Source organism: Annulohypoxylon truncatum (assembly GCF_022578515.1).
Source record: "Annulohypoxylon truncatum strain CBS 140777 unplaced genomic scaffold F4807scaffold_8, whole genome shotgun sequence".
Lineage (NCBI taxonomy): Eukaryota > Fungi > Ascomycota > Sordariomycetes > Xylariales > Hypoxylaceae > Annulohypoxylon > Annulohypoxylon truncatum.
The window spans coordinates 1,090,313-1,110,136 of NW_025953794.1; the positions used below are offsets into that span (position 1 = coordinate 1,090,313).

Sequence of the window (19,824 nt, forward strand, 5' to 3'; positions counted from 1 at the left end):
TTTCTTTTCGATCGCCTTTCATTTTACTTATATTTATAGCATTTATACATAGACTTTGATACTTAAGTATTGTTCCGTTAAATATGATGACCTGGTGCTCCTGTATGATTATATCATCAAGTGATTTACCGCAAGGCTTCCAAGTAAGCAAAGAGGTGGTATAATACTCACCCTACTCTCTTTAGAATGACTTGACGGTGAGTCGATAGTACATAAAACAGGGGGACTTAGCTTGCTTCGCAGGAGTGACGCTGTACTCTCAACGCCGCATATTCGGCGGAAGCGCGACCTTAACTTCCGCGGTGTTATCCGGTAGGATCTATAGACGGCGCCTCTAAATCAACTCTACCTGTAAACCAGCATCTCGCTTTACTTGTTGTAAAATCATTTCGGTATCGGATGTTACTAATTATGTACTACAAATGTCCGCCGTCAACAGCTACCCCGCCCCCTTTTTTTGCTATCAAGGATGTCTGGGATCACGTGACACTATTCCCCGCGTCGCCAATATAAATCAATAATACCTAAACCATCGTCCGCCGTCCATCATCCTTCATTTTCACCAACATTATACTCCGTCTCCGAACGCGTAGACATTTGTCCATCGCTAAGAAATAAGTTAGCACAACGCTTAGCTTGGAGGTATTCTAATCCTAACCTTATCATACGATCTCGATGAGTCTACAAATCTCAGATCTGTGCCGAGGCGGATAACATTCTTCGGGTCCTTATTGATTGTCGACGCGTGGATCTTTCATGCCAATTAGCTAAGATCTTCCCGAGTACGGCTTCCTGCACTTACCATATAAGGCGTGTGCAACACGACATCCCCCTTTCGATGGAAGTTAGCCATTTTTTCTATCAGCAAGATGTTTAAGTGTCCAGGTGTTGTGAGGGCCGTTCGAGTGGCTATTTCTCATGAGAGATGGGCAGAAAAGAAGGGGGAAATAACTCTCGATTTACTTACGGCTTGATAGTCCGTGACAAGCCACCTTCGAGCGTGTTCTGTAGCAAATTCTTTTGCGCCGTCCGAAATCAGCCCGCCATCCATCATGTTCTTGTTGAACGCGTTCTTGGCCTCCTCTTCTGTCAACCCGGTCTGCCTAGCCTTGTCATAGAAATCCTTTTCTATCTGCTGGCCGAGCCTGTGTCCATTCTCCAAATATATAAGCCCGCCACCGTCCAAAGCGATATCGCCCATGGGGACCCACGCAGTCATGCTGTTATCTTCACCATGTCGGAGGAATATCTGGTCATAGTGCACACCAATCGCCTTATTATGTGGTGTATTGTTCCTTAGAAGCGATCTAGTGAGTCCGAGGGTGTTATCATCGCCCCATCCCGTGATCTTGGCAATGAATGAGTGAAGCGCCGGGTGCTTACAGAACCCATCCTTGTACCAAGGTTCAGAATGGGCTTTCAGTGCAAGGTCCACGAAGAGGCCACCACGAGGTCGCCCGTTAGCGTCAGTGGAACCCGCGCCTCTGTCATCTGTTAGCGTTCTACAAAACATACCATGAATGAATCATTAAGCCCAAGACAAGGTTCTATGGACTGCACTGCTATGAAGAAAGAAAGAAACCAGCAAGCGGTTCATTCACATACTGATATATGCTCGTTAGCGATAAGATACTGATCCCGGAAAAGGAATACTGACGAATAAACTTACCATGCCAGGATAGTCTAACCTATCCTTTTTCTCGTCGAATATACCATCGACAGGGAGGGTGCCTGGGGCAAGAACGCCACTGGGTGCCAGGTAGGTGAAATAATCTTCTCTCGCTTTGAGGACATCGTCACGCGGGAGGAGACCCTTCAGGAAAAGATAGCCATCCCGTTCGAGACGCTGACGAAGCTCCTCTAGAGGTTCGTTTGGAGATGATGCATGTAGGTAGCCAACTTGATCCGGATTAAGCAACCCGTCATTGACATATAGAGGAACTGAGGGGGATGGTGCTTCAAAATGCGGCATGGTTCCTGGTAAAGGTACTCAACACAATCAAAATTATCTGGGGGATCACAACATAACGTTACCTTCAAGAAGAAGAAGAGAATTTGACAATGGGTAGAAAGTAGGGTTGACTTACGAGATCATACAGAGACTCCGCACATTGCTACCCACAGGCTTCATGCTTCCCCTCAGCAAGTCGGAATATTTCAGCCAGTCATCTCAATTCTAATCCTCCATGATCGGTAGTACTAAAAGCTTATAATTGGTCCCCAGTTTAAACTATAGGATCACAACTCGAGTTTCGGTACTTCAATATAGCGAAAATACTAACTCCAATAGAGATTCCATTCACATGGACTGGGGTGTCATCGCCGGTCTGGGGTCTCAGTCACCCCTCATCGCAGTACAAAGAGTAAATTTCATCTGATCAATATGCCCTTTGATAGGAAAACTCCTGCTCTCCTATCACCACAACCATTATAAAGATATCTGCTGAGGGGTAGGTATATACTAGTAGATACTAAGGTAAAGATTAAAGCAGCTGATGGTCTTCTACCCCCTATTAATCTTTAATCAGGTTATAGGGTTATCTCCGATCTACCTATTGTCATTCGCGGAAATCTTGCGTTAAACCTCATACCATCCCTTCAGATCTAAAGAGAAAGATGTTTACCATAAAGCAAACCAGACCTGTTCGTCGGACAACTGCTGAAACTGGAACGCGCCCAGCCAACCTTCGTTATGTGTACCTCCTTACCGCATTCGTTTCGATTGGCGCGTTGCTTTTCGGATATGGTAAGTCCAATTGAATGTAGACGCATGACCTCAGCCGTGAGAAAGCTAATGGCGGCGCGGCATAGATCAGGGTGTAATGGGAGTCATCGTAGCGGATGCTAGGTGGATAAGTCGATTTCGCCCAGCCAATAGCTGGGTGACTGGGGCGGTGGTTTCTCTTTACGACATTGGGTGCTTGTTCGGCGCCTTGTCTATAGGGTTTCTCGCTGACCACTGCGGCCGTGAACGGACTTTATCCATCGCTTGCGCAATCTTTACCGTTGGTGCCGTTCTACAATCGGCATCGTACAACATCGTTTCCATCACGTTAGGGAGGGTGATATTGGGATACGGAGTTGGCTGCTGTGCTGGTGGAGTTCCGCTGTACGTCTCGGAAATCGCCCCCGCGAAGTTGAGAGGTCGTATCATAGGGATAGAGCAAATGATTCTCTGCTTTGGTGAGCTTGTGGCCTTCTGGATGAACTATGGATTCAACTTTCTAGAGACACCCGAATGGTGGCGTATCCCCCTTGCTATTCAAATCGCGCCGGCGATCGTCCTGGCAGTCGGGTGTTGGTTCTGGGTGCCACCTAGTCCACGCTGGCTAGTCCAGCAGGATAGACACCAGTGCGCTCGCGAAGTGCTTGCTCGGCTTCACGGAGACGAGGAGGCTGACATCCAAATGGCCGAGATTGCTAAAGAGGTTGCTTTTGAGAAAGCTGTGACTACGGCGACGTGGGGTGAAATGTTCAAATCGCCTATTCTACGGGTTACCATGCTTGCAATGGGCGTACAATCCTTTCAGCAGATTACGGGAACTAATTCCATTCTCTACTATACTGTCAGTTCTCAGTTCTTTTTGTCTCCGTTAATCCTATGATGCTAAAACCTAATCAGCCGTCGCTCTTCGAACGAGGCGGGATTACTAACCCAAGAACGGCAAACCTGGCTACAGGAGGAGTCGGAATTGTACTATTCGTCTTCGCTTGGGTGCCAATCTTCGTTTTTGACCGTCTCGGGCGTAAAACATGGCTCCAGATAGGACTTGTCGGGATGTGCTGCGCGATGATAGGAATCACCGTCTTGCAGTGGCACGCCGAGAGGAATCCAAACGACAACGGGAACTACGCTATCGTCGCTTTTCCGTACTTATTCTACGTGTTCTTTAACATAAGTTGGGGCGTAGGAAGCTGGACCTATGCCACCGAAATCTTCCCGGCTATGTATAGGGCAAAGGGTAACGCCCTGTCAACGGCGAGCCTATGGTTGAGCTGCTACGTGGTTGCGCAAGCAAGCCCTCCCATAGCGACAGCCATAGGCTGGGGTCTTTACATAATCTACTCGTGCATCTGCGTGATAGCATTCATATTCGTGAGATACGCGATGGGTAAGTTTATGATTAGTCTGTCCTACTCGTAAGAAATCTGACAGCCACAGTGGAAACCAAGGGCAAGACGCTCGAGGAGATGTCTGCTCTCTTCGGCATCGAAAGCGCCCTAGCAAGGAATAGCGGACTAGATGTTGACGCGAAAAGCACGGTAGAGTACATCGAAGAGACAGTCAGAGGTGAATAAGTTGCTTGTTATTCCTAGGTAACGAGTGCCTCGAGATGATAGGAATATGGAAAGGGACGAAGCCGACTAGGTTTTCCTACCTAGTGTAGAAAAGGATCATGGTACCCGAACAATGATCATGATCCGCAATTCTCAAATCTGCTTTACCGGTTCTTGCCTAGCCTCGTCTCGTAACCCGTTCCCACTCTCAGTAGAGGCCGGCACGTTCGAGCCAGCGGTAGTGGTGGATTGTTGCATCGGAACAGCTTCCGTTTGTCCAGCAGGTCCAGTACCCGACACACCCTTGCGCTCCCATTCTCGTCGCGCAAACATCTCGTCCACGTTTCGAAGATCTTGCTTTCCCTTCTCCGCAAGTGTGCGATTCTTTGTCTGAGAAGCTTGAGTCTGGGGGTGGTTTTTATTGTTGTCGAATGCTTGGTCGGTAGCGTCTAGAAATTCGCCCCGGATCGCATCGCCAGCTCCGCGAACGCCCTTAAGGCCAGTTTTGACGTCTTCAACTATCTTAGACATAATTGCGGCTCGGAAGGTATTAATTGAATATAGTGGATCTTATTATAATGCGCGTTATATTTGTTTTAGTGCTCTTCAGCAATTAGGAATTAGGAGCTATGGATCTAGCTTCGGTAGAATCCGTGAGTATCCAGTCCAGCCGCCCTTACTACAATATGTAGTCCTGCTAGTCCCAAGCGTGACTGCTAATGACGTATGGTTACGTCATTCTTTCATATATCTCTATCGTCATAGAGTTTTTCGCACATCTTAGATAGCTGTGCTACCAGTCCCAGGTACATAAAAGTTCCACGTTATCTGCATCTATATACGTATTACATAATTAATACATGAATTGAGGTATGCATCAATTGGGATTTTTCTATTCGTAACCCCTTTTTCCTTTCCCCTTCTCCCGCTATAGCCTTCTTCTCAAGTATGTTCATCGAGAAGTTGCAGTGATAGGAACCAAACCCCAGTCGCCTCAAGCATTATTAACTGAAGCTAGGTAGATGCAGCCCGGCATATGTACGCCAACGATATGAATAGCAAATGTCTTTACGAGGTCTGCTCCGAGATCTCTCTAGTACGAGTTCATATGGAGATGGACAACCTTTCTGTTGGCTACCTACCTAACTTATTAGTATATTCACGGCCGTCTAAGTCTTTCAGTATGGGCTTTTCAGAGTTTTCAACTTGATTTGGTTCTGTTCATCTATGTGTATAGGCATATATTACTTCAATTCAACGTTTCATGCAAACTTCCTGTTTCTTCGCAAAAGGAGGCCTATGAAGTACGCTATGTTAATATTCCTAGGGTAAAGGAAATATAAGAGCCGATATTTTACAAGTAACATGTAGACGAGATTAATTGGCATCAACCGAGTCATTCCGAGAAGGGAATACGAAGAGGAACGGGACTCCAGCTGATCATAGCACGCGGGATTCTAGAATTCTACGTACTTTCCCCAGCTATGTCGATAATTAACCTCTCATAAAAAATGGATTCTTTTATTATTTATAGACGTGTTTCAAGAGAAGTTGAATGAAAGTTCTAGGAAGTGGTCGGAAAATAGTAACGTTGTCCGTCGCTCGCCTCCACATTTTCCCGTCGATCGCGAGACTAAATTGGGCTGTGGACGTAGAGAGATTAAAGTGACTGTGGGTTTTTAATGCGCCGGCTGTGATGTCGATCATCCCCAGCGCATCGGTTCCACATCCCAGGTATCCCGCGGAGAGGACCAATCGGCTATATCGTGAACTGCCCAGGCTGCCCTACGACGGGGTGCCGCCAAGAGCCAAATATCCCTTCTCGTGTTCTCCGCCTCGTATTGACCTGGTAGACTACGTGAATTGAGCCCGATTATGTAAAATTGCCACCGACGACGGCCTGAACCTGACAACATCATATGAGTTCTGTATCCAAGCCGGTGGTTATATATTCGACGTTATCTCTCGCAGGTTTCAGCTCATTTCCGTTCATCATCCAACTCCCATCAGTCACCATCATCGCACATAGCCAGCCCGTTCAACATGTTCTTCAACACCTTCGCCGCCGCAGCCTCGCTCCTCCTTGGAGTGTCAACCGCCTTGCCGCAGGCAACGGAAGGACCTCTTGCGCCTGATGCCAAGTTCACACTGATGTCCCTCCGATCCGGCAGCGAGATTCACTATGCCAGCTTCGAAGCCGCCAAGAGCAGCATCTTCCTGAAGCTGCCCAGCCAGAACGCGTCTTGCGACGCTGGTCCGGCCGAAGCCGCCACGTTCTTCCTCCAAGACGGCGGCCTCTACCTATACGCCGAATCCGCCACGCCTCAGCAGCTATTCGCCGACCGTTCCGGCATGGGTATGTTCCACCCCTTTCTCGAGTGATGGTAGCTATTTCTAACATTTTCCTTTGTAGGCCAGGGCAAGCTCGGCTACACTACTGGCGCGGAGCCCGCTCCCCAAAACGCGGAGAGAACTGGTTTCCAGCTCGACGCGAACAACGACCTGACTCTGGGTGGTGCTAGCTTCATTGCCTGCCCCAACAGCATCGACGGCGCCTGGAGTGTGTGGGTTTCTGCCGGTGTCGAACAGCCCGCCGGCAACTCGGGATGCGTCGGTATTTCCGCTCGTGCCGTCAACGCCGCCAACCCGAATGGATGCCTCTACACGGCGTAATGAGTTGGATGACGGAATCTATGCTTTTGTAATTACGACTTCACCCTGGGCCCCGTACATGGGGCTGCATTAACCTTCGAAATGTTGCTGGCGTCGCGACCAGTCCATGGATATTACCTAGGTAGCTACTGTACCTTAGCCTTCTAATTCCGCAACCGCGATAATATAATAGAAAGACTTTATCTTTCAATGTCGTCTCGAAATCTATGGTTGCTAGACTGTGGCACTGTAAATCTTTAGAGCAATAAGTGGAGATGTATATGGATGAATATCAGGTTAGCGGACGTCAGAGAAAACGACAGTATCGGTGTCGTCGAAGAGTAGAATCTAGACACAATTCGAAGTCACATATGCGAAGGTATGAGTAGGTAATTGGGAAAAGCAGCCGGATGTGATTTATTGCGAACTTGCTCGGGTATCGAGGGACTGTACGTTACGCCATCAGACAGCGTATCTGGCGTATTGTAAAGCAAGATGAGCTAAGATTATCCTGCAAATGACATCTACTAGTCCGTCTTGGTTTCTGGTTTCGTTGAAAGTTACGACCTTAGTCAACCACGTCCTCGGGAATTCCCTGCTCGTCGGCGTGAGAGTCCATCTTCACGCCTTTCTTGTCGTCCTCCGAGTCATCGAGCTCGACGGCGGCCTTAGAAGGCGCGGTCTTCTTGGCGCGAGCGCGCTTGCCGCGGCTAGGTGTGGCGGGATCGTTGCTAACGTCCTCATCATCGCTCGCGGTCTTGCGCTTGCGTGAGGCAGGGGTGCGGGCGACCTTGCCTTTGCCCTTCGGGGTGCGCTTGACTGGAGTGGAAGGACCCTCGCCACCGCTGTTCTCATCGTTGTGAGGCATAGCGACCTTCTTCTTGACAGCTGTGTTCGACCGAATTAGATAAGGATTCTGTTCAATTTGAGGAAGGGATGGGGAAAGGGAAAGGGAAAGGGAAAGGGAGGGAGTTTGCATATTATGACGAATACTTCATAAATACCTGCATGACAGTCGGCAGATACCTCAATAGACACTTATTTGTTGAAGTATTTGCATGGTATGTTAGGATGAATAATCATAATGCACGAAGACTTACCACAGATGATATTGGTGACGCTCCGGGGATTGGTGTAGCCAGCAAGCTTGGCTAGCTTGTTGTAGTCGATCTACAGATGAACTAAAGTCAGAATGCGTTCAACATGCTGCATAGACAATCGGCTAGACATAACGTACCTCGGGTTGCGTCTTGAAACAGTGCCAGGCTAGGGCTAGCACCTTGGATTCCTTCTCGGTGATCTCATTTTTGTCCGAAGAGGCCATCGTGGCGGTGTTGATGCGCGAAAGAAGTAAGATGATAAGATTGTATGCGGATCGTGGATACTACCTATCGTATGTTAGAAAAAGGGTTATGAATGTAAGTTTGAAGAATAGATGAAGAAATTCATTTGTAGTCAATAGTACTTACGTGTGTAGAAGGTGATGGTAGATGTAGAAAGTAAGAATGAAAATGGCGGGATATGATTGTTGTGATGTGGGTTTGAAGAGTCACGGCGTAATCATATGACCCGCCAGTAAGGTTAGAAACGCGGCAGTGAGGGGGGATGAGAGAAGAGATTCCTAGGAAAGTGCTAATAGTGGGATGTTTTATTCCGGGCACCTGCAGTTGTGATGTGATTAGAGCTAGGTGCCTACCTAGCTGCCTAGGCAGATAGCAGGTATAGAAGAACGTGCAGTTAGTGGATGTGATCAGAAATGCTTTTTTATCTTGTCATGGGGTCGACGACGATGTGATGGTGGTGAATGATGAATTGGGGAACAACAACACGTCGGTGGCTTGTTACTATGGACGACAACGGACAACGACGAATCAAACCCCATCAATTACCCCAGTAAACAAGAATCCCCATAAATAATAAACTAGCATTGTCCTCCGAGCACGTCCATATAATTCACACATACTAGAACAAGAATGCAAAGACAATTAGCCATTCTTATATATCGAAGTAAGTACATTACATATACCTATCTACTTATGTTGATATGCTCATTTTGACTCCTGATGCATCCTTAATCGTATCTGTTGCTTTTCATCGTCTAGTTCTTCTGTTTGGTCACCGAGTGCACCATTTACTTTTGCCCTTGTAAATTCTCGCCATCGCTAGCTGTTTCTGGGATTCCGTCGTAACCCGGCATATGGGTTACTAGGGGCCCGTCTGTCGGGCCGTGACCGACAGGCAAAATACCAGGAATTCCGGCGCCGAGGCTATCCGGGACGGTATCGGTTGGTTGCCCGAAATAGTGGGACTCCGTAGGTGGGCTACGACACCGACACGGATGGTGCGCCCTGGCTAGGGGAAGGGGCTATGCCTGTTGAACTCCATATCGGGGTAGGAGAATAATATGACACCGCACCGGTTTTCCGGTCAACGTATGGCGTATATCTAGGACATCCTTCAGCCGGTGACTCCATACTGGCCTTGGGAAGGATGCCGTATAGACGAAAATCGATTGGCATCTTGACTATCCGCAGGCTTTCGTCGATGTCGTATGTTAAAAATGATCACCAACCCGATTACGAGGAGACCGAGCAAGCCTACACCAACACCAGTTCCAACCTAGGTGCCTATAGATAGTCTGTCTTTTCTGCGACCTGGATCGAAAATATAATGGTCACCGTTACGCCAGATGATCCAGTTGCACTTGTGGCAGCATCGCCTCTTGGTCTTCCCGTCGCAATTTTAGAGGTAAGAGTCGACAGACAAGTTCACGACCGATAGAAAGTATCAGGCTCGGTAGAGATTGATACCTAGATTTTGGAACGTCTATTACACAGCAGATTACACAATTATTCTCATGTGCGCATGGATGGACGGGGACAAATATGGAAAATCAACCCAAAGCGATACATTACCTAGAGCGAGTCTAAAAAGTAAAATTAGATGAGGCGGTTGGAAACTTCATCCAAGTGGCACCTTTAGCTCATGCAATTAAATTTAGTAACGTGTTAAATTAAATGAACTCTCGGCACCGATAGGTATCATCGCCTCGATGACCCGACAGCTACCTCCCGCCCAATCTCTACTTATTATAGACCAGTGGTGGTTGAGCAAACAGCTCGAGGTCTATGTCATGCATTCCGTCGGCGGAGTATACACCGAAAAAATTATACCCAGTACGAAATTTCGCCTTTTGACATGAGCCCATAAGCTATCCCGTCTCAACGTCTCTTATTTGGCCCCAGATTGCGTGTAGTCATAGGCGCGCTGCGGCACCTTCCTCTCAGCCGCCACCTCTTCTGCACTGGTCGGGATACGCTCCGACGCAGAAGGATAATCGGCGCTGGCCTTGCCTCTCGTGCCCTTTTCTACGCCTTCAGGTAAGTCTGCTCCCTTCTGACGCACCGTGTCTCCGACGCTTGCCCCGACGCCTTCTAAACCAGCGTGCTCCTTCTTCCGTCGACTAGTATGGTCTCCGTGAAGGTCACCGTGTAGCTCGGTTCCCGTTTGGCCCTGGACGGGCTTGCCTAGACCAGTGTGGACTGCCTGGGACGTAGTGCCGCCAAGTGTATCCGTGGGGTTAGTTAGATGCTGGCTTTCGTCGAATGAGGCATCAACCGGGGTCTCGCCCTCAGGTCGTGGTTGGAATGTGTTTTCACGTGGCGCGGTGCCAGGGGCATGCTTCTCCATGTGGAACTCGGGGGCAGCATCGTTGCCGACCTTGACACCGGGTTTATGACCAGTAGTTGTGAGGGGTTCCGAGGGCGGAACACGGCTGTGGAATTCGCCCTGGTTGGCCAAGGACTCGGTGTTGCGCGTTGCCGACATTGTAGTTATTTGATTCTAGCTTGTATGAATTGGATAGATTGTGATGTGGTCGTGCGATATGCGAAGCTGCTGTAGTGGTTTGTTGTGAGATGAGAAGACGAGAAGACGAAGCTAAAAGCAATTTGATCATACAGCTTCATAAATCAATTACCCAGGTATTTGGTGAAACCTCAGTTCTATGATGTCAATTTAGATCTTAGAAGCTCGCTTTGACATAATGACAACACCGTCGGAGCTTTTGCTGCGAGCTGCATTTGCCATCTGCGACTGATTGACTGATTGACTGATTGACTTCATTCATTGTTAGGAAATGGCATGCGGTGTTACCTATTATTTACGTCATCTCGAATAATCCTTAATTTGCTGGAAGCAAACCTTAACTTCAAAAGTTGCAGTCAATTATTAAAGATTGGAAGTTGACATAGGTCGGTATTTCCTTCATACTACCTATGTATGCACATATGTACAAACATGGGCAAAATTCTGTAGGCGCTACGTCATATGTGGCTGTAAAGACGGGTGAGATCTAGATCTAACGTGGCTGACATAGCGGACTCCGATTCACTTCCAAAGTTGCCGGGTCGCAGGTATGTAATCTAACACAGTGTACCTACCTAGTTAAAATATGACAGCTATACTGTCCCTCAATACTGTGTGCGGTCGCACATGCGCTAAGTATGGACTTCGCTAAACAATCGAAGTGAATGTAATGCATTTCATGTAGAGTTGTCTACTTCATGAAAAGAAAACGCCATAGCTAATGTGTTGTAATCCTTTTAACGATGATTCGGAAAGCAGAAAGGCAGAAATGGTAGTTCCCCCAGAAAATCTTGGCGAATTTGATGTCATAGGGTGGGTTGATAGTATGATCTGTGCTGATACGTACCGGCTGCAGCGGCAGGTAGGCAGATTGTTGATCAGCCAACCGCCGATCTGCAATTATCCATTTAGTGCGGGATCGTTCCAACGGTGTCCAAACCCGACAATGCACGATATTTTAAACTTCGCCTAAGCACGGTCTGTTTATTCGGTTCCACCGGTAGTTCAGACCGTTGCAAACATCGAGATGAAGTGTAAGGCAACTTCAAGGCTGCGGATTTCCGATCGAATGCGTGGTAAAGTGAATATTATATCCTTATATACCTAAGTGCATACTTGTCTATAAAAAACCACCAGTCTAACCGGTGCATTAAACACCAACCGGTTTCTTATTGATTAGGAACCACAGGTACGTTACCTAGGGCTGGCCGGTTGGTCGGTGGTTGCTAGGCCGAATTTTAAAGGATGCTACGTGATATACACCAATAGGACAGTAAAGCCAATGGACTACCTAACTTAAAATGGCAGGACTTTCTTCGTTCAAATTGGTGGTTGCATTGTGATTTTGTAGCGAGACGCAGGAACAAAACAGGGATTTTCAGCGTTCAAAGATTGAATTGGGGGTTAGATTGGCTCTACGGTTACTTCGCGTCAGCTGAGCATTCAATTGTCTGCCAGAGAAGATTAAAAAATAGAAGGTCAGCGCCTGTTATGCGTGCTAATGGATACGAACAATAGGTCGGGGTCTAATAAATACGAGGAACATCGGGCTATTCCATAAACCTGGAAACGTTACAAGTGTCTGGTCTATTTCCTGACTCTGTCCCGCCCTCTATTATTGTACATACTCTCTCCCTTCAACGATACCATTCTAAAGTTTGTCCACGCGGCCATTCAATCAATCCAAGAAAAATCAAGAATGAGAAACTCAATTCTACTATGCTAGTGGTATTTCAGCCCGGCGCATCTCATAGACGAGGCGTTAAGCACAGCCTCAACATCCCGGCGGGCGGGTATATGCTAGCCAAGGATAGGGCGAAATAAGCAAAGCAAGGGGGACTTGTTTAGCAGATCTGTCGATCTAGGTACTTGCCCAGTAGGCCAGTAGCCCGGGTAACCCAAAGTACCCAATCTTGGAGTAGCCCTGGGGAAAGCTTGATCGACACATGCTCAGCATTTCTACTTGGCAAATGCTATTGTTATTGGCTACTGCACACTCTGACCACAACCGCAACAACGTCCGCAACAAACAAACGGGTCGTTCTCCCTCGAGACACTTACTACTAGGTATGTAAGGATCCATCACCCTTTCTGCTATCTATTTGCATGTAGTTTGTCTTCCCTCGAAGAGATTCGTACGATTACAGTCCGTATGTACCGGACAGCTTGGGCAACTTGAACAACTAGTGCATGTAAAACACGGACTTGGAACCAGGAAACGGGTTCAATTCGAACCCACTTCCCACTTGGACCGTCATTTCGCTATTCCATATTCCCTAGTACTGTATGTTGGATATTTTTGACCATTTGCTTACATATATCTAAATCTAAGTACATTTGTATCAGCTCGTATTGGTACAGTTTGTTACTTGGACACTCCCATGCCATTTCTTTCTTTGTTACACGGGCTTGCTTTAGTCTTTGGTAATTGACCCACCCGTGCAGAACGGCCCTTCTTGTTTTGGGGGTTTGGGACGAGGTTCTTGCTTTCTCTTTCTGAAACCATGGGCCGTCGCTACTCCTTTGACTCTGACCCTGGCGAGCACGCCCCTCTCGACGATCCAAATGATCCATATTTCCAACGGCAAGCGCATTCCAATCATTATCTCAATCGTCAACAACAGTCTCCTTCCCGCTCTCGTCCTTCCTCCCCATCCTCTCAACCTCCCTCATACCGAGACAGCAATTCAGTCACCCTTTCTTCAGAGCCGTACCACCACCACCACGGTTATAACCGCGACCACGACTCGCATCCTTCACCCACAAGAGCAAGGCCACCGAGCCATCCCAGTGCTCATCCCGATTCGGCATTTAATAGGCTACGCCAGAATAGAAGATATAGTGGAGGTGCCGGGAGAGCCGCTGCTGGAACTGAAATTGGAGCCGGAGCCGCTGTCGGTGCTTTAGCTGGTAGAGAAGTTCATGACGTGGCCGGATCGTCTTCATCCAGACCAATCCCACCACCTCATCGCGAGAACAGTGTATCTACCTGGGGACCCCGAGTACCCCAGACTAACGTTACCCCCGGGGCAGACAATTTTAGTAACGCTGCCGTTGGTGGCGTGTCAGGACTTGCCATGAGTGTCGCCGAAAGAAACGCACGAGAAAGCGGATTAGAAGCCATGAGGCAACCTCAGCATCAACAACCTATTTACCCACCAGAAGCCTATCAAGACGTTCCGTCCCAACACCATACCTACGACGACCCTAGGGGAAGCTACGGAAACGATAGGAGCTACGACATGCCGCCAAGCTATGGTCCCAACCCCTATAGCCCCGCCCAGGGATATAACTCCTCGCCCAGTCTGGCTCCCATGGGAGCCGCAGCCCTGACCCAGTCAGGTCGAGGGACGCCCACGCGCAGCGTGCATAGCTATTCGAGCGATCCGTTCAGGGATCCCCACATGGCGTACGGTCAAAGAATGGATCCCTATCTCGGCGTTTTCAATCCCAATGATATCGACGACGACGGCGATGATGGTCTCGAGTATCGACGCTCTGCTCGGAATAGTATCCTGAGTCTAGGTGGATCTCATAATCGAGGAAGTAGCGCCGCAGCTGGCGTTGCCGGTGCCGCGGCTGCTGGCGGCGTAATGGGCGGGCTAATGGGAAGGAGCCGAAATAGCGGCGTCGCTTATGACCCGGTACAGAACGCTAATGCGCCAAGCAATTTAGCGGGCGCAGGCGGTTACGAGATGGGCGCAAAGTCGGAGAAGCAGTCGGAATGGTTATCGGGCCAGAATAGCAGCAAGAAGAAGTGGAAATGGTTTATCTTGATTCTCGTCGGTCTCATCATAGCAGGTGGGATAGCGGGCGGTATCGTCGGAGGACTCTTAGCGAAGAACAAAAAGGGGAGCGGTGGCGGCGCTGATGGGGTCCAGTCGGCTGATTCGGATTACGCAAACAACGGCGATCTGGACATCAATTCGGATGAGATTCAAGCATTGATGAACAATCCTAACTTACACAAGGTCTTCCCGGGCGTCGACTACACGCCTATTAACGTACAGTACCCGGATTGCCTTAAGAACCCGCCTTCCCAGAACAACGTTACCAGGGATGTGGCTGTCCTCTCGCAATTAACCAACACAATTCGACTCTACGGTACCGATTGCAATCAGACGGAGATGACGATACACGCGCTGAAACAATTGAAGCTCGACACCGAGATCAAGATCTGGCTCGGCGTATGGCAGGACAACAACGACACAACCAACAAGCGCCAGCTTAGTAGGATGTGGAACATCCTAGATGAGTACGGAGCCGAGCCGTTCAAGGGGTTGATTATAGGCAACGAGATCTTGTTCCGAAAACAGATGACAGCTACGCAGCTTAGTGACCTCCTGGATTCGGTAAGATCGAACTTGACTAGCCACAACTGGAAACTCCCCGTCGCCACGAGCGATCTAGGCGATAATTGGGATTCCCAATTGGCACAGATCAGCGACTACATCATGGGCAATATCCATCCTTTCTTCGCCGGCGTCAATGCCAAGGAAGCCGCTTCGTGGACCTGGTCATTCTGGCATAATAAGGCCGAGTCGTTCTTCAAAACTGACAATGAGAAGAACGTCATATCCGAGATTGGTTGGCCGACGAAAGGTGGTACCGACTGCGGTGACGATAGCGTCACAAGCTGTCCCGACGGCTCGGTGGCTGGCATCGACGAGTTAAACACACTCATGGAGGGTTGGGTCTGCCAGGCGCTGGCGAACGGAACAAATTATTTCTGGTTTGAGATGTTCGACGAGCCATGGAAAATCAGTTTTGATACGCCGGGTAAAGAATGGGAAGATCAATGGGGCCTGATGGATGTCAATAGGAACCTGAAGGCGGGCGTCAAGATTCCCGACTGCGGCGGCAAAACTGTCTAAACAATCGAGGCCATTTTACCTAGGCATTGTTCCTAGCGGACACAAAGAAGCGTCGCGGTGACGCAGCAAAAGGAGGAGAAAGCGTTTTGAGCGGCCATCTGGTTAGGGCGCAACATATTTTAATGAGGTTTCCCAGGCTCGGGCTATGATGGAAGGTCATGTTAAACACGCTGGGCGACGTTGATATTCTCGGGGCTCACTAGCTACGCCCGTCGATCGAGAAAAAGGGATATGGCACGAACAAGGCCCGGATGGAGTTTGGTATTTGGGTTTGAGGGTTTATTCTTTCGTCGGTTCCGGCGCTAGGACTAAGCGAATGCAGCATTAGTGTATCAATGGAAGGTATGACTATGAGGCCGGTAGGTGAGATGATGGATGTGCACTTTGCATTTCCCCGGGTATGGCTTTGTAATTTTCGGCGTCCGAGGCGCTTGGTTCGGTATACATTGTGTCTAGATGTATTAGAGCTTCGAGCGGTCGAGTATTTGGCTGGCGCTACAAAGTCAAGTCGGATACCCTTGTGTGCTCGAGATACCTAGGTAGACGGTTAATACATATAAACGACATCAAACTTGCTAATTGCGAGCCTCTTCACGATTTATAAAAGAAATTCCATATACGTGACGCGTCATACCCTGCCAGTCTAGACCTTTCCCTAGTTGAAATTGAATCTAGGGGCTAAGCTGCTCCCCATTTAGCCGACGCTTTGGTATACGTTACGTTACTACTGTACACATGTTCGAAATGCGCTCTCAAGCTTCTTGTGTTTCTTCATGTGAATTCATGAAGTCCGTAATTGAAAATAGTCACATTCCATATTTGAATGTCTTACCCTCTCACCTGAAGATCTGTCTCTATTGATAAGTAGAGATATATGGTGAATATCCAGTGTGTGTATCTAAATGTATCTATACTAGTATGGGATAGTGTTTGTTTCAACCATTGATTTTGGCCTGAAAGAGCCCTTCGAAACAATGAAGAATTATTTCAAACAATGCGTTTTGTTTTTGTCGATGATGAGGATGACTTCGTACCAATTAGTTCGCATAAGATAATTTAGAATGCTAAGTCGAGTAATTGTACCAAATGAAGGTATCACGTGGATGGGCGTAAGTCTGGCGTGGCTTGATTAAGTGGGGGCAATTACGTAGTACACGCTTTCCCATAGAGGTTACCGGCAAACGGCAAACGGCAAACGGCAAACGGCAAACGACAAACAGCAAACGGAACTTCAAAACCATTCAGCTTCAAATGCTAGTCTACATCTTATCGGTATCGCGAACATACACTTATTCGTTATCATAGCCCAATAAAAATGGGTGCGCAAGACGAAGCCTACGCCTCGACTAGCGCGCGTCCTCTATCACGTAAACGCAGGGTCCCCGTTTCTCTGCAATACGATGAAGAAGGTGAACAAGCCGATGATTTCAGCCAAGAAGAGCAGAAACCGAAGAAGTCGAGGAAGGATGTTGAAGTGGCAGAAAAACGCCTGAGAAGGTTGGACTTCTCGTCTGTACTTGTTTTTAAGACACGAGATTGAGAAGAGCTGACCTTCATTCGCCCCTAGATTTCGTTCCAAACCACCCCAGGATTTCTTCAAAATATACTATCGAGCGACATCGCAAAGGTTAATATCATCTCTCTCTCTCTCTCTCTCTCTCTCTGTGTGTGTGTGTGTGGGTGTGTGTGTGGGTGTGTTTCACATACTCTCATACATATACCCATAATGCATAGACAAGTACATGAGCTGACTAGCTATCCCCGTTCAAGGTTCTACGTACTTGGGAGAACTCGTGAGGGCATAGCTCATTGTCCGGAGGAGTCCGTCGAGCTGACCGGCTCTACCGGCAACATATACGTCGTTCACATTGCGCACCTGCCTACTTGTACATGCCCCCACTCCCAGAAGGGCCACCAGTGCAAGCATGTAATATACGTTAGTCTCATCTCGTCACTTGCAATCCTCTTAGGAGCTCTAACGGTAGTCGAACAGGTCCTATCGAGAGTTCTCCGTGCGCGTTTCGATCTCGTCTATCAGCTCGCTCTGCTCACCACTGAGCTGCAGGAGATCTTCGAGAATGCTCCTCCCATAGAAACTGACGACCAGTCCGATGGGAAAGTACATGACAAGAATCGCAAGCCCCTGGAAGGCGACTGTCCAATTTGCTTTAGCCCTTTCGAAGCTGATGAGGATACCGTCTATTGCAAAGCCACATGTGGCAACAATATCCACAAAGAATGTTTCGAGATGTGGGCCGCCACTAAACGCAAGAGTGCCAGGGATCAGGTTACTTGTCCTATGTGCCGTTCTGCTTGGCAAGGTGACGATGATGTAGTCAAGAAGATCAAGAATACGGGTATCGTCGGCCGCGATGGCTATGTGAATATTGCCGACCAGCTTGGCATTAGCGACGAGAGAGGTGAGATTCCCTATCGGCATAGTTTCATAAAGACGTGCTGGCTAATGGTCATGTGATTATAGACTACAGCTCGTATTACCATGGGCCACGCCGAGGTGTGCGCTATGGAGATTGGTGGTGATGAGATGCTTGTTTCATCACCCAATCGCTTAACACCCAGTTTGATTGCAGCTAGCGTATGTGGTAAATAACGATGGCTTCACGACATGATAAGTAATGAGATCGAAAAAGATGTCAGCATTGGATCCGTCCGTATCGAGACACTGGTTGCCTCTCGAACTCGACGCTTGCTTGAAGGCTGACCAGTGTGTTTATGGTTTTGTGATTATGGGCAAGAACACAGTTGAAAGCATGGCTTGTGTGGTTCTTATTACACGAACTCCTTGCTACAGCTCTTGAACTTATGATCACTTAGCATTTCTTATGACATATCATGCTTCTGCGAAGAATTTAAATAAGATTTTGAATAGAAAATTAGATTCCGTGGCTGACAATGGCATGTAGGATGCAACATATTCCCAATCTGTATCCACCGTCATCCCTCGTGATTCGTACAAATAACCCACGGTACTCTATGAGGAACCATTCCGTGACCTCTTTAGTTTAAGATCTTCCTCTTCATTCTTCGGAACCGATACGAATATTGGAACGGTCTGCGCATTCAACTTTCGGAAGGCCTGGTAGAAGGCTACGAGTTAGCGGCCTAGTATGGTGTATTTGCAAACACTGGGACTGGCGTATCCTCACGCGCGAGCGATAACACCACATGCGATAGAATAACCACCAGTTCAGTGTGATTGACACCACCAGGTGTCGTAAAACTGAAGTTGTGTATCGGGCGAGGGAGAACTCACATCACTGATCACACCGTCAGGCAGTTTGTCGTTCCATCGGTCTTCGACCCTTTCGATCTTACCACTCTGTCCAACATCGATACGAACGACGGAGTTGATGGTCTGCGCCGTCCCAATACCTTTAAGGGTATACTTGTTCGTCAACTCTACCTCGATAGGGTTCCCGGCCGACTTCACGCTGTGGCTCTGTATCTGGATTGGGTTAAACAGGGCGGGTAACCCGTACCATTGCGCCGCAAACTTTTTATATCCCGAAGCGACTGTGATCGGGTCGGTGAAGGTAGCATCTGGAGACCACAGCGATAAATGCTTGAGAGTCGGATTGCCTTCGAACAGCTGATTTTAATCGTCAATGATGAACATTTTCCCATATTCATATAGCAGCGGGTGCGACCGCATGCATTATTCAGGAAGGCAAACGCACATCTAATACGCTTCCCACAAGAAGCTTCTGGTCCGATGAGAGCTTGACCCCTGGCGCCTCGTTAACTCGCGTGTTCCTGACCCCGATCGATTCAAACGAAGCTGATTTGGTAAGGGTTTCGGCCGTGCTCGACATGGTTCTAGACCGTGTATCACACGCGATTCTCGTTTTAATTAAAGATTTCTTGGTAGCCTCAACTACCTGTCGGGACGAGCGAGCTGCACACGACGACCTAAGTAATTGAGTAGGAGTCATAAGGAGTAAGGTAAGTGTTATATCGCGCGAAAACTTCTAATCATTTAGTTATTCCATTAGGGGTTTGAGCAGTTAAGTACCTACAGCTATGAATCCAACGTTTTAGAGACATGGTCATAGAACTCTTACTATCTACGCCATCCCCGTCATCGATTTTTCCTTTGTGGAGCCTTGATGACTTCAACGTTATGATGTTTCCT

At 48.1% G+C, this 19,824-nt stretch overlaps 9 protein-coding genes across 9 annotated transcripts; 4 read left to right on the plus strand and 5 right to left on the minus strand.

Moving 5' to 3' along the window:
* Positions 1-546: 546 nt before the first annotated feature.
* Positions 547-1,972, minus strand: F4807DRAFT_458324 (uncharacterized protein; the record flags this gene model as incomplete). The annotated part of the gene is made up of 5 exons (XM_048001189.1): positions 547-607; positions 669-751; positions 803-832; positions 968-1,484; positions 1,689-1,972. 5 exons carry the CDS (start codon positions 1,970-1,972, stop codon positions 547-549), a joined length of 975 nt encoding a protein of 324 aa, XP_047856641.1.
* Positions 1,973-2,616: 644 nt separating this feature from the next.
* On the plus strand, positions 2,617-4,299 carry F4807DRAFT_450686 (putative sugar transporter; the record flags this gene model as incomplete). The annotated part of the gene is made up of 4 exons (XM_048000156.1): positions 2,617-2,746; positions 2,812-3,566; positions 3,623-4,112; positions 4,163-4,299. 4 exons carry the CDS (start codon positions 2,617-2,619, stop codon positions 4,297-4,299), a joined length of 1,512 nt encoding a protein of 503 aa, XP_047856642.1.
* On the minus strand, positions 4,289-4,924 carry F4807DRAFT_388252 (uncharacterized protein). The gene has a single exon (XM_047995869.1). The coding sequence runs from the start codon at positions 4,807-4,809 to the stop codon at positions 4,432-4,434; it is 378 nt and encodes a 125-aa protein (XP_047856643.1). The 5' UTR covers positions 4,810-4,924; the 3' UTR covers positions 4,289-4,431.
* Positions 4,925-6,153: 1,229 nt separating this feature from the next.
* On the plus strand, positions 6,154-7,069 carry F4807DRAFT_388282 (cell wall protein PhiA). The gene is made up of 2 exons (XM_047995870.1): positions 6,154-6,634; positions 6,692-7,069. The coding sequence occupies exons 1-2, from the start codon at positions 6,322-6,324 to the stop codon at positions 6,949-6,951; spliced, it is 573 nt and encodes a 190-aa protein (XP_047856644.1). The 5' UTR covers positions 6,154-6,321; the 3' UTR covers positions 6,952-7,069.
* A 251-nt stretch (positions 7,070-7,320) lies between these two features.
* Positions 7,321-8,529, minus strand: F4807DRAFT_388302 (uncharacterized protein). Its single transcript, XM_047995871.1, has 4 exons — positions 8,400-8,529; positions 8,168-8,318; positions 8,031-8,100; positions 7,321-7,818 (listed from the first exon to the last, which is right to left on the minus strand). Exons 2-4 carry the CDS (start codon positions 8,252-8,254, stop codon positions 7,499-7,501), a joined length of 477 nt encoding a protein of 158 aa, XP_047856645.1. The 5' UTR covers positions 8,255-8,318; positions 8,400-8,529; the 3' UTR covers positions 7,321-7,498.
* Positions 8,530-9,921: 1,392 nt separating this feature from the next.
* Positions 9,922-11,177, minus strand: F4807DRAFT_417622 (uncharacterized protein). The gene is made up of 2 exons (XM_047997257.1): positions 10,891-11,177; positions 9,922-10,827 (listed from the first exon to the last, which is right to left on the minus strand). Exon 2 carries the CDS (start codon positions 10,756-10,758, stop codon positions 10,162-10,164), a length of 597 nt encoding a protein of 198 aa, XP_047856646.1. The 5' UTR covers positions 10,759-10,827; positions 10,891-11,177; the 3' UTR covers positions 9,922-10,161.
* A 1,833-nt stretch (positions 11,178-13,010) lies between these two features.
* Positions 13,011-15,839, plus strand: F4807DRAFT_388347 (glycoside hydrolase family 17 protein). The gene is made up of 2 exons (XM_047995872.1): positions 13,011-13,081; positions 13,243-15,839. Exon 2 carries the CDS (start codon positions 13,302-13,304, stop codon positions 15,669-15,671), a length of 2,370 nt encoding a protein of 789 aa, XP_047856647.1. The 5' UTR covers positions 13,011-13,081; positions 13,243-13,301; the 3' UTR covers positions 15,672-15,839.
* A 1,007-nt stretch (positions 15,840-16,846) lies between these two features.
* F4807DRAFT_417627 (uncharacterized protein) lies at positions 16,847-18,598 on the plus strand. The gene is made up of 5 exons (XM_047997258.1): positions 16,847-17,168; positions 17,239-17,298; positions 17,442-17,607; positions 17,665-18,091; positions 18,154-18,598. The coding sequence occupies exons 1-5, from the start codon at positions 16,987-16,989 to the stop codon at positions 18,210-18,212; spliced, it is 894 nt and encodes a 297-aa protein (XP_047856648.1). The 5' UTR covers positions 16,847-16,986; the 3' UTR covers positions 18,213-18,598.
* A 65-nt stretch (positions 18,599-18,663) lies between these two features.
* On the minus strand, positions 18,664-19,504 carry F4807DRAFT_458332 (uncharacterized protein; the record flags this gene model as incomplete). The annotated part of the gene is made up of 3 exons (XM_048001190.1): positions 18,664-18,768; positions 18,946-19,281; positions 19,370-19,504. 3 exons carry the CDS (start codon positions 19,502-19,504, stop codon positions 18,664-18,666), a joined length of 576 nt encoding a protein of 191 aa, XP_047856649.1.
* Positions 19,505-19,824: the final 320 nt, after the last annotated feature.